At 40.2% G+C, this 12,456-nt stretch overlaps 1 protein-coding gene across 2 annotated transcripts; it reads right to left on the bottom strand.

Moving 5' to 3' along the window:
* Positions 1 to 2,168: 2,168 nt before the first annotated feature.
* On the bottom strand, positions 2,169 to 11,953 carry LOC111016879 (putative leucine-rich repeat receptor-like protein kinase At2g19210). 2 transcript variants are annotated; one of them, XM_022292433.2, is made up of 13 exons: positions 11,863 to 11,953; positions 10,712 to 11,252; positions 10,092 to 10,573; positions 9,879 to 10,017; positions 4,931 to 5,002; positions 4,759 to 4,830; positions 4,596 to 4,676; positions 4,211 to 4,371; positions 3,926 to 4,134; positions 3,708 to 3,834; positions 3,500 to 3,562; positions 3,138 to 3,333; positions 2,169 to 2,709 (listed from the first exon to the last, which is right to left on the bottom strand). In XM_022292433.2, exons 1-13 carry the CDS (start codon positions 11,930 to 11,932, stop codon positions 2,316 to 2,318), a joined length of 2,607 nt encoding a protein of 868 aa, XP_022148125.2. In that variant the 5' UTR covers positions 11,933 to 11,953; the 3' UTR covers positions 2,169 to 2,315. The 2 variants fall into 2 exon arrangements, with proteins under 2 accessions (XP_022148125.2, XP_087984443.1); XM_088128317.1 differs by lacking the exons at positions 4,759 to 4,830; positions 4,931 to 5,002.
* Positions 11,954 to 12,456: the final 503 nt, after the last annotated feature.

Raw genomic sequence — 12,456 nt, 5'->3', positions numbered from 1 at the left:
CAAAACTTTAATAGGAGACCTTAATATATAATCTAGATTTTTAACCACAGTCATAATTCTTGTTAATACTTTATTCCAATGATATTTTTTTATTAGTAATTAATTATTGAATAGCTTTCTTAATTTGTAAATCAACCCAAACGTTCATGTTAAATATGTGATCATTACTGGATTCGTGGCTTCTCAGTCGACTACTAACATCTTTTAACTCTTTCATTTTCTAATTCAACTTAGTACCAAATAACTTACCACAAAAACAATAAAATTTATCAAAATTCTTTGAGTAAAATAGCAAATTTGTATCTTTTTTTTGTAGTTAGATAATTTTTTAATACCATGAATATTATAAAAATGTCCAAAATTTTTATCAATTTGGAAAAATTAAATAACCATCTCTAATGAGAAATTTTTCTACCAATAAAATCAATTAATATAGAATCAATATTTTCTCATCTTTCTGTATTATATATATTATAATTAGAATACATCATACATGATATTCAAAGTAAAAATTATATATATATTACAATCAATTTTTCCATTTCTTCTTTTCGTCTCAAACTTTGATATCCATATTCATATTTTTTTGTAGACATACTAATATTCTAAGTAAGCAAATCTAAACAAATATATTAAGATATTGAACAACCAATAATATAAAATTTGTTTTTAAAATAAAAGAATTTGAATGAAAAAACATAGAACTTTAAAGTCATTAGATTAATTTGAGCAAGATTAAATTTCTATTATAACAATTGATAATCACACTTGAGACACGCAGAACATCAAAGATAAAAAGTTGAGACTTAGAGAGCTAATTAGTTTAACCTACCTAATATAAATATTTATGGAGTTTTTTTTAAGAGAAGTCAAAAGATTTTAATTATGGAAAAAAATAAATAAATAAAAAGATAAGGAATATAGAATGTCTCCCAACCTAAACTTAATAGGATTTTAAGGATATTATATTAATGGTTTGAGATTTTTTAAAGAAAATTTAAAGGAAGAAAAAAATTAACAAGTTTTAAATGGCAGCCAATTAAAATGATAGAAATTTATCAACTTATTGATTATGAATTTTTTATTTCCAAGATTATTATATATGTTATTAATTTGTATTTTTTTTCAATATTATAAGAAATAGACTAAAATAAATAGATAAGTATATGTATTATATAAAAAAATAGAGGCGATCGACTCCGTATAGCTTAACTCAGCATTGATTTTATTCTAAATCAAAACAATTTTAGAAAACAGTTTGGAAATTCGTGGTAAGAAAAATATGTATAAAAAATATTATAAAAGATCCCGCTAAAAGACCCCAGGACCACTCCAGCAGGACGACGTCGTTGTTGCCTCGGAACGGAATCAACGCGCTTTGAAAACAAAAATGAAGCGACGTCGTTTTCCGAAAGCAACGCGTATTTGAAATTTGAAATTGAAAGCAATTCAACGAAATCATCTAATACCGAAAGCGGAAGAGGCAATCAGTGTCCGACTCCTGAAACAAACATGGAGTGAAGGAGAAATTACAAATTTACACTTACATTTAATATATATTGATAAAATTAATATAAATTATAATAACTATAATTTATACCTAGAGTAATTAACTTATTAAAAAGTTATAAACTTGAACCGCATAAAGGCAGAAGTTTGGATCCTTGGAAAAAAATGCTAAATTTATTTTGCAATTAAGACTTAGTTATATATATATATATATATATATGAAGTTTAATTAAATCTAAACTTAAGTAATTGAAATTAATATTCTCTATCTAAAGCAAGCATAACTTAGTAGTAATTATCAATTCTCCCTCCCACCTATTGTACTAAAAAAATATTAGAGTTGGTTAGGACATTTCTTTAATTAAAAGGAATTATTTTTTATGAGTATTCATTGCGGGCCTTTATGATTATGTGGTATGATGTTCAATATTTTGTGCCTTTTTTTTTGGTAATTTATTGATTGGTTCATCAATAATTTTTTTTAACTTGATTCAAAATTAGAGTTCAATACAACAAAATCAAAAAATTTAACCTCATAATCATATATGTGTAAAAATAACTTGTTTTCTCTCCAAAATTTGTGCTTGCTAATGATTTTTTCAAAGATCTCAGGTATTAAAAGGATCCATCGCAAAAAAAAAGTCATCTATGAAAATGCAGAGAACAACAAAATCCCACAACTACATTGTTTCCATAACATTATATGCAAATATTTACCTTAGAGAAGTTTTTAATAAAAAATAGTCAAATAAATCACATGTATTTAATTACCCCAATATTTTTCCAACACAAATATATCAAATCATCTACCTCGCGAAGGGGCCAGTTAGAGCCGTGGATTCTGCAGCAGCTGTTTCAGGTTGGCGATTCTTATCACCAGCTAATTCCATGGCCAAGCATTCCTTCAAGTCCACCACAACTTGGCTCATGTTTGGCCTATCTATTGATTTTGAAGACATACAAGAGATTGCTACATCAACTGCTTTCCAAACAGAGTTTACGTTCAAATCTTCTTTCATTTTCGGGTCGATTATTGATCCGATATCACCCTGCGAAAGCAACGGCTCAACCCATTGATAGACGTGAGTTACCTGGTCTCCAATCCTTGTTAAAGCTGGTTTTCCTGTTATGATCTCCAAAAGAATCACTCCAAATCCATAAACGTCACTCTTCCCGTTTAATCTGTATGTGGTGTAGTATCTGCCAGCAAGAAAATGAGTTTCATTCTCAAAGTAGTGCAATGTAGAGGTCTCAATTGAGTGAGTCCTCACTAACACTATTATTTTAATATTGGTGAGATATGTTGATCGAACCGAGTGATGATTTGGCACAAAAAGTAAGCTAGCTGAATGTTGGATAAAATAAAGCTAAACGAACCAAAAAATTTGATTGGGCAAAAGGGTGGAATACGTTTTAAACCAAATTGTTTAGCCCGCTCAACGTTATTTTATCTAACAAGTTTACTCTTAGATCACAAAATGTCAAATCATGACTTGTTAGTTCACATCAACATTCGACAAAAACTTGTTAGATCAAAATCAAAAGCATTGAGATATAATCAAAATTTTCTAAAGTTCGGAGATTAAATAGATACGACGATAAAATTTATAATTTAACAATATACTTACTCTGGGTCAATGTAACCATGGGTGCCAACTACATTGGTGGCTGTCACATGAGTGGCGCCATTTTCAGCAGGAAAAGTTCTTGACAGCCCAAAATCGGACACTTTTGCTCGAAAATCGTTGTCCAATAAGATGTTTGAAGATTTTACATCTCTATGTATAATTGCTGGTTTGATACCGTGGTGAAGGTACTCAAATCCTACATGTTTAAGATGTCTAACTTCAGTCAAATTGAAATAAAGGAATTAAAAATAGAGTGCGATGACATTATGTCATAGAGTGCATCCTGATCCTGTCCCGACCTGTTGTCATGCCTAGTGATATGATTGTGTAAAATTTCTAAAAGAATAGATAGTACTACAAACCATGTGCTGAATCCAAGGCTATATGGAGTCTATCTTCCCATTTCAAAACCTTTGATCTGTCACCTACATCCATATCAAAACTAAAGGTTTAAGAAGAATTTTCCAAAAGTCGAAGACAGAACAAAAACGAAATCATTATCAATCGAGATGCTCGTTATTTTCATTTCAAATATCAAATTCTAACAACTTTATTAGAATGATACCATACTTGAAATGAGAGATCCCAAGTTCCCTCTTCCCATGTATTCGTAGATGAGTCCTTTATTTGTTGATTCATCACAATATCCAACCAGGGCAGTCAAATTTCTGTGATGAACCCTTATGAGAAGGTCAACCTGAAAATATGAGTTTTACAGGAAGTAAATTCAAATATCTCGAAATGAACTTCCTCCATGTTTGATAATGGCTCTTTTAGAAGTTCCATACCTCTGCCTGAAACTGATCATAACCTTGAGCTGATTGAGGCGAAAGCATCTTAACGGCTACTTCGGTGCCATCGATCTGGCCATAGTAAACTTTTCCGAAGCCACCGACTCCAAGCAGCCGCTCGAAATTGTTTGTAATTCTCAAGATATCGGAATATGAATAAGATCTTCTGGTTGAGCCCCATTGTTTTGCTTCTCCAAACAGAACTCCTAAGAAAATCAAAGATTCAGTTTATCCTGATTTGGATTCATTTTGAACTAAAATGATTATGCATTTTGGTTTTACCTTGTTTTCTCTGTTTAGTCTTGATCCAGAAGATAGCACCTGAAATTAAGAGTGACAGCAGAAGAAATCCACCAACTGATGCTGCTACAGGAATAACTATGTTGCTTTTTTTCTTCTTTTCAGTTGTAGCTGAGATGAACAGGTTTGGATTTTCACCATAGCTATCAAAAGAAAATTTGAAAAACAAGAATGGGAATATTAGCCTCATATGAAACCTTAAACATTGAGTTTTCAGTTGGATTTACATTATAATTAGAGAAATTACCAAACACATGTCCAGTAAAGAAAAAAGGAACCTAAATGACCCTACATTGGTACTTTATGTTTCTTTATTATTATTATTATTATTATTATTTTAATTTGTGGATTATAATAGATATCATACCTTAATGATAAAGAGCCATCAATGAACATCTCAATAAGTTGGGAAGGAATAAGTCCTGAAAGGTTGTTTCTCTCTAAATTTCTGCAATAAAAAGATCCAAACTTAGAACAACTATAAAAAATGAGGTTTAAAAATGATTTCAAACTATATGCAAGTCACTTACAAGACTCTCAATGATGGCAATTGAGTGAGAAATTCAGGCACTGTTCCACTTAAGCTATTATTTGATAAATCCCTTAAACCGATAGAGAGAGAAAATCATGTGAATGTTTTGATCAATTGTCTTATGACTTTATTGGTTATGAGAAACTGATAAATGATAATCAGATGCTTACAAAGTCTCTAGCAATTCGAGCTTTGCTAAATCTTCAACTATTTCCCCTGTGAGTCCACTGGAGGATAAATCCCTGTTGCAAGTTCAGTCAATTCAGAGAGTGTTATGCAATGGAAACCGAAAGTCGAGGTACAGGTGAAGATCGGAAGGAAGCCACTGGGTTGCGATGGGCTCGGCCCCGACCCGGGGCTCGGCCCCGACCCGTGGCACGGCCCACGGCCCTCCAGCGGCCCTTCGTCTTCGATCCACGGTTTCGCCCAGGCCCGCCAAAGAAATTAGGGTTAGCTACCTATGGAATGTTCTGGAACAACCTGGCGACTATAAGTAGCGATCCAGCCTTAGAGGTAAGGGCATCTAAAACTAGCTACATTTCACATTATCCTCCTGCTAACTTAAGCATCGGAGCCCGTGTGACTAGTGTCGCACCGGTTTAGCTCATCTGGTTTTGCAGGTACTAGTCCCGGATCAACAAGTTTGGTAGGTGCGAGGAGGAGAACCGGAGGACCGAAATCCACACATCAACAATTGGCGCCGTCTGTGGGAACGACTTAAAGCATCCAGTTGAGCAACATGACACCAGAGAGGAGTCCACGACGCTCTGATGATGACTGCTCTGCCAAGAGGAGGCTGAACTTGGGCGACCCCCAGGTTGGAGGACCCGAGGATGGGACGGGTTGCCCGAGGTGCAGACATTAACGACCCCTGAGCCATTCCAAAAGCAGTTCGCGGTCTTGGAAGACAAGGTAGAGGGCATGCTTCAACGCACGACCCAAGTCCTTCGACAATTCGAGCGACAGGAGTCCGACGAAGTGCCCCTTGTCAGAGACCCGAAAAAGGGGAAGGGCCCAGCAGAAAGCGATACCGAGAAGTCAACGAACAGTGTAGGGGGCAAGTTGCGGATATGTGGAAATACCAGGCGACGAACCCGAATTTTCGACCCTCGAAAGACGAAAAAGCAACATAAATCCCCGGCACCAAATGGGGGCAAGAGCGACCATGATGACAGAAACTCTGAACCGATAAGTCTCGACAAAGGCAAACCGGCAGATCGGCCAGAGTCCTCGGAGAAGCGACATAGCCACAAGGAGAAGGGATTCGACCTCGAAGAACTACTGGGTCAAGCCGACTCACCGTTCACGGAGGAAATCATGAGAGAAAAGGTCCCTCCAAAATTCAAGCTACCCACGGTGAAGCAATTCGACGGGACGACCGACCCAGTGGACCATCTAGATGCTTATCGGGAATGGATGGATATCTACGGAGTGTCGGAAGCGGTCAGGTGCCGGGTATTCTCGACTACTTTAAACGGGTCGGCCAGAATATGGTTTCGACAATTAAAACGAGGGTCGATCTTGAGTTTCAAGAGCTTGGCCAGAGCATTCGTGACCCAGTTTGTAGGGGGGCGGTGTCGGAGCCGACCCGTGGCTTATCTCTTAACCATTAAGCAGAGGATGACAGAGAATCTACGCGACTATGTAGCCCGGTTCAACGAGGAGAAGCTGCAGGTAGAAGGCCTTACAGACGTTGTATCTCTGCTGGCCTTCATGGGATGAACATTTGTCATTCTCGTTCGGAAAGAGAACACCGAACACCTTCTCGGAGGCGCTGAGCCGAGCTCAGAGGTACATAAGCGTTGGTGAGTTCTTTTACTCAAAAAGGGAACCTGACGGAAAGCGAACCGACCCAAAGAGGGAGAGGTCGGGAGATAAACTGCAGGGGTCGAGATGGGAGAAGAGGGATCGGAGTAGCCAGAAAGATCCACCCCGAAAATTTGAAAAGTATACCCCGACCACCGTTCCAATCGAGCAAGTGCTGATGGAGATCAAAGACCAAAGGTTGCTTAAATGGCCGGAGAGGATGAAGGTTTCGTCAGCTAAGCGCAGCAAAGGCAGGTATTGTCTTTTCCACAGGGATCACGGCCATGCAACTTAGGATTGTTTTGATCTCAAGGAAGAGGTGGAAAGACTAATCCGAAGGGGCTACCTCAAGGAGTATGTAGAGGAATCTAAAGCGACCCAGAACGGCGAAAGCGACAAGTCTCCCGCAAGAGAGATTCGAACTATAATTGGGGCCCCATAGAAAGAGAATCCGGGAGAAAAAGGAAAGCAGATGTGCGTGAAGCTAGGACGAGTCGCGAGCAAAATGAGGTCTACCACGCGTATACTACAAACCGGCCGGTGACAATTGAATTTTCGGAAGACGAAGCAACTCACCTCCTTCACCCTCATAACGATGCACTTGTTATCACGTTGAAGATAGCAAATGTTAAAGTACATCGAGTCTTGGTGGATGGGGTCAGCTCGGCGGATATCCTCTCCTGGACAGCCTATAAAACTATAGATCTAGGAGAAAAGGTGCTCAAGAGTAGTTCGGCACCAATGGTAGGATTTGGGGGAGAACGGGTCATCTCCGAAGGGAGGATAGAGTTGCCAGTAACATTCGGAAGTGGGCCGAAGAGTGTCACCAAGATGGTGGACTTTCTGGTCGTTAACTACACATCCTCCTACAACGCAATACTGGGAAGACCGACGATACATATGCTCAGAGCAATACCATCCACATATCACCAATCCATGAAGTTCCCAACACCGGGTGGAGTAGGAGAAATTAAAGGAGAACAACGAGTGTCACGGGAATGCTACTATACCTCAATGAGGGACAACGACAGAACTTCTACTAAGGGGGGCTGTTGACCTTTTATTTCTTCCTTCAAATATGGTTGTTTTCTACTTTTAACAAGATTTCTAATTATAATTCCTTGTGTTCAATAAAGTACTCATTTATTTGATTCTCTGTCAACTGTATCTCTTAAATCCAAAACGAGATACCAAGAGACTTTTTGATAAAATAATTTGTCTCGTCTACAAGCGTACTCTTAAAGGATATCGACAATACAATTGAGAGTAGGGACAACAGGTACCGACTACGGCTACTCAACGACGTAAGCTTGGTAAATCCAATCCTACACGGTGACGGTAAAACCAGCTATACAGAGCAGACCGAGCAGGGTTCGGGGCCGACCACTGCTCGGGTCCGACCACTGTTGGCGTCGACCAAGTGCGAACAGGCACAGATCTACATTAGTCGGCGGTTTTACGAGATAGCCTATGTTTGTTAATAGGTCTTATTTTCGACTAAACACGGCTCGTGGACCGACCACTGCTCGAGTCCGACCATCACTCGACGCCGATCATGTGCGACGAAGCATGAATCTACTTTAATCGACATGTTTGGAAAGAACAATTAAACAATCTCAACACTGCCAAACCAGAAGCGGGTCAATTGGCCTAGCACGGTTAAAACATGAGATGGAGTAAAAATACAAAAAGCAACAGCGAGTGTAAAACCATTGGCTATGACCAACGAGTTAGAAACCTACGAAAAGAAAGTAACAAAACTCCATCAGGGTTAGAGCCGTAAGCCAGTAAGTGACTGGTAAGAGGGTTAATTGATGATTCCAAAGAAAAGAATACAAGCAACATAGTGACAAAGCACATAAAAGTCAACCGTAAGAACTACTCGCTCAAGCTACCCTATTACTCGTCGTCGTCGTCATCCATGTCGTCAGGAGCGTCACGCTCGGCCCTAAAACGCTCCGGGAGGAAGGAAAAGAGGCAATGGTAGGCGAACTCCAAATTGGAACATCGCAGCATAAAATACTACTTCACCGGGATAAGAACCGTCAATACTCTCTCCCGGGTTCAGAAGACGAAGGCTAACCGAATCCGGGATACGGTATTTCGAACGTAAGCGGCGCAGGTCCTTCGCCGTAAGAGTGGAGTTATCCATCCAAAATGGACGATAAGACTGGGACTCTGACGAAGGATGCGATGATGACCGATCATCCGAGGAAGTCCACTCGAAATCAAGGCCGGCCATATAAAAAGAAAATACGACAAAGAACAGGACAGAGAAATGAATACCTTGTTGGGAGGTTGGCAAGGATTGATGAGGATGGAGGGGTTTAAATAGCCCTCAACTCATAGCACAGTTCTCGGTCCAGAGGTCTTTACCCAGCGGGCCAAAGGGTGCTCGGCACAAGGCCCAACACTCTTGTGACTACTCGGCTCGGTACCCAACACCCTTGTGACTACTTGGCACGGTACCCAACACACTTGTGACATCTCAGCTCGGCGCCCAACACCTCGAGATCTCAAAGCATGGGTCTACTGTAGATGTGACAGTTGCATGACAGGCTGCATCGGGTCTTGCAAGGAAAAGGAAAATTGACATACACTTTCACTTTCTCGTGTCCCGTGAAGATAAGATCACTCACTGCGACAAGGGTGTCATGAGCCCCGCAATGATTCGACAATTCATTCGACTCGGGCCCATATGACAAGATAGATCACTACAAAAGCTGTACTCCCAATGAGATCGAAAGCATCACATTGAGAGCAGGGGGCAACTGTTATGCAATGGAAACCGAAAGTCGAGGTACAGGTGAAGATCGGAAGGAAGCCACTGGGCTGCGATGGGCTTGGTCCCGACCCGGGGCTCGATCCCGACCCGGGGCTCGGTCCCGACCCGTGGCTCGGCCCCGACCCGTGGCACGGCCCACGGCCCTCCAGCGGCCCTTCATCTTCGATCCACGGTTTCGCCCAGGCCCGCCAACGAAATTAGGGTTAGCTACCTATGGAATGTTCTGGAACAACCTGACGACTATAAGTAGCGATGCAGCCTTAGAGGTAAGGGCATCTAAAACTAGCTACATTTCACATTATCCTCCTGCTAACTTAAGCATCGGAGCCCGTGTGACTAGTGTCGCACCGGTTTAGCTCATCTGGTTTTGCAGGTACTAGTCCCGGATCAACAAGTTTGGTAGGTGCGAGGAGGAGAACCGGAGGATCGAAATCCACGCATCAACATATAATTGTAAAATCACTTTTGGCATTGTAAAATCAATTATCCGATCTCTTTTTTCAACCAAAGACACCTGAGAAACTTACAAGGAAGTGATTCTGGGAGGTACAGAATCCACAAAGCTACAATTGACTCCTCGCCAAATGAACTCTCTAGGCGCACACGGATCCCCCTGCCAATTTCTCCCAACTCCATACGCTGCCTTGACACTCGAAATGCCCTCAACTAAAACAATTTCAAAATTGTTACAACTTCTTCAGATCCTGCGCATAACATTTCAAATTAAAATCGCCGCTTACCATCTCGCTCGTCCGTGGGCGATTGGGAGAAATCAATGACTCTGTAAATTTCAACGGCGTTGAGGAACGGCGGGAGAGTGGAATCGGGGGTTTTAACGAGGGAAAAATCGTAAGTTCCGCCGGTCAATGGCGCGGTGCTGTAAGAGACGATTCCTTCTAAGTAAGGTGGAGAAATCAATCCGTTGGTCCAGGGTTTACCATTGAGCAATACCTGGAACGCTCTGGACTGGTTGGGTTGCAGCTTCTGGATCTCGGCGAAGTACAAGAAGACGAAGAACTGCGTGGTGTCGTCCGGCGGAGAGAAGTTGAACTCCATCGGAGCGGAGGCGTTTATGGGCGTCGCCGCCGAGGTCATCACCGGCGGCGCGGGAAGAAAGGAGAGCGGATCGTTGGCGTATACGGCCTCGGTTGTGGCTATTGTAGTCCATGCTGGGAGTTGGATCATCGCGTACCATATTCGATCGTAAGCGTCGTCTTTGTACCTTCACAAACAAGAAACGAAACCAACCAAATATACTTATCGCTGGATCCTCGCACTCTTATATTAAATCATAGATGAATAAATCACGACCCAATCCAAAACTTAAATTAATAGATTTAGTAAATTTAACGCGACTGACCTATAAGATAAGTTGGTGGCGGAGCCCACGTCGAGGCGTAAGAAAGTGGCGAGCGACCCCGATCTAGTCTCGTAGATGGAGTTGGGCAACGGGCGCAGCTCCAGAGCGGAGATGAACGGCGTTCCGGCGCCGGTGTCGACAAGGCAAACTTGCACACTACTCGACGAAACGACGTGAATGATCTCCAGATGCTCTGTTGTATTCACCGCGTCAAAATTAACGGAAGTCCAGAAGTTGGGTCCAAAGTGTAGGTCGAAGCTGGGGAGCCGCATCTGGCCATCGTAGTCGCCGTACAGAAAGCTGGCTCGGATTAGGTACTTGGTGCCGGATTTGACTCTCACTTTGTAGCAATTTCTAGTCCCGTGGGGAAAACTTCTTAGATTCCGTAGCTGATGTTTTAGAGTGGTGCTTATGTAGAAGGAGGATATGTTGTGGGTTTCACCGGTGTCTATGAACGCCGCGTCGGAGTCGTAGTTTATGCCGGTGTGCGGCTCTATGTACGTTTTGTTCGCCGGAATGCCGCAGTCCAAACTGATGAAACCTGTGAACTCCAAAACCAAAATTAAAAATGACATTACTCAGTAAATAACACATTTGTTATTAGTATGTATATTTTTTTAAAATTAAAGCGTTCATGCAAGTAAAGTTTAAGCTTGAGAATGTTAAGAAACTATAGTCTAAGTTTAAGTGTAGCACACAAACCCATCCTACAAACATGAGTTCGACATGTTAGACTAAATCTACCAAAATCCAAACATCGATCTCATTTCAAACGTCTTTAAGCAAGGTGAGCTAAATTAATCCAATAAATACAAACTCTACAAATACATTGGATAAACATGAACATTATCATAAACCAAAATTTTAAACTCACGTCTGAAACCTCAAACAATATACATGGGTGTGTACAAGAAAGAAGTAAAAATTTGTCATTGATACATGAAAAGTAATTTTTATAATATATTAGGTAAAATTAATTCAATATATCTTTTAAAAAATACCTTGATAAAGTTCTTAATTACTAGAAACAAATATTTTAGATGAGGAAGATTTACAATAGTATGATATAGTAAATCTGGCCTAAAGCAATTCAAGCAACCACAAAAATTGGAGAAAAGAAAAAGAAAATATGATTAGGTTTAATTAATTACCTGAAGGATTCTGCGCAGAGATCAAATGGAGGAGAGCAGAGAGAAGAGCGAGGAGGAATTTGAGGGCCATGGTCGACGGGCGCAAAATGAAGCTCTAACAAAATTACGTCTCTTACTCTTACGCTTTATTTATAATTTAAATTAAGTGATTAGTTGACTCTGACTTTGAGAAATTTGGTCGCCATTTTCTAAAAATATAACAATTTCTTGCAAAATGGTGAGAAGATAAATATATTTTTATACTTAGAGTTTTGCTTGGTGCCTGTTTCTCGGTGAGATATCAGGAGTCTGGTTGTTGTACTATATATATATATATGTGTGGGTATACTATATTATAAGATGGGGAGGATCAAATTATAGGGTTTATTTATGTTTGGAACGAAGATACATGATGAGGTGCATTTAATTATTTATTCTACGATGAACATATTGCTATCACAAAGTTCGATGGTAATTCAATTTTCATCCCTATAATTATCTATACTATATATAAATGAGGCTATGGAGGAGAATCTTTGCCTTCCATTTTTGCCCTCCAATTTTCAAACCTTTAATTCCATGTGCATATTGCACGTGATAGTTACTAGTTTAACT

The sequence above is a fragment of the Momordica charantia genome (assembly GCF_013281855.1).
Source record: "Momordica charantia cultivar OHB3-1 chromosome 8 unlocalized genomic scaffold, Mcharantia_2.0 BLBB01000008.1, whole genome shotgun sequence".
Classification (NCBI taxonomy): Eukaryota; Viridiplantae; Streptophyta; class Magnoliopsida; order Cucurbitales; family Cucurbitaceae; genus Momordica; species Momordica charantia.
The sequence above is the reverse complement of the archived record's forward strand: the minus strand, read 5'-3'. Positions and strand labels throughout refer to the sequence as shown.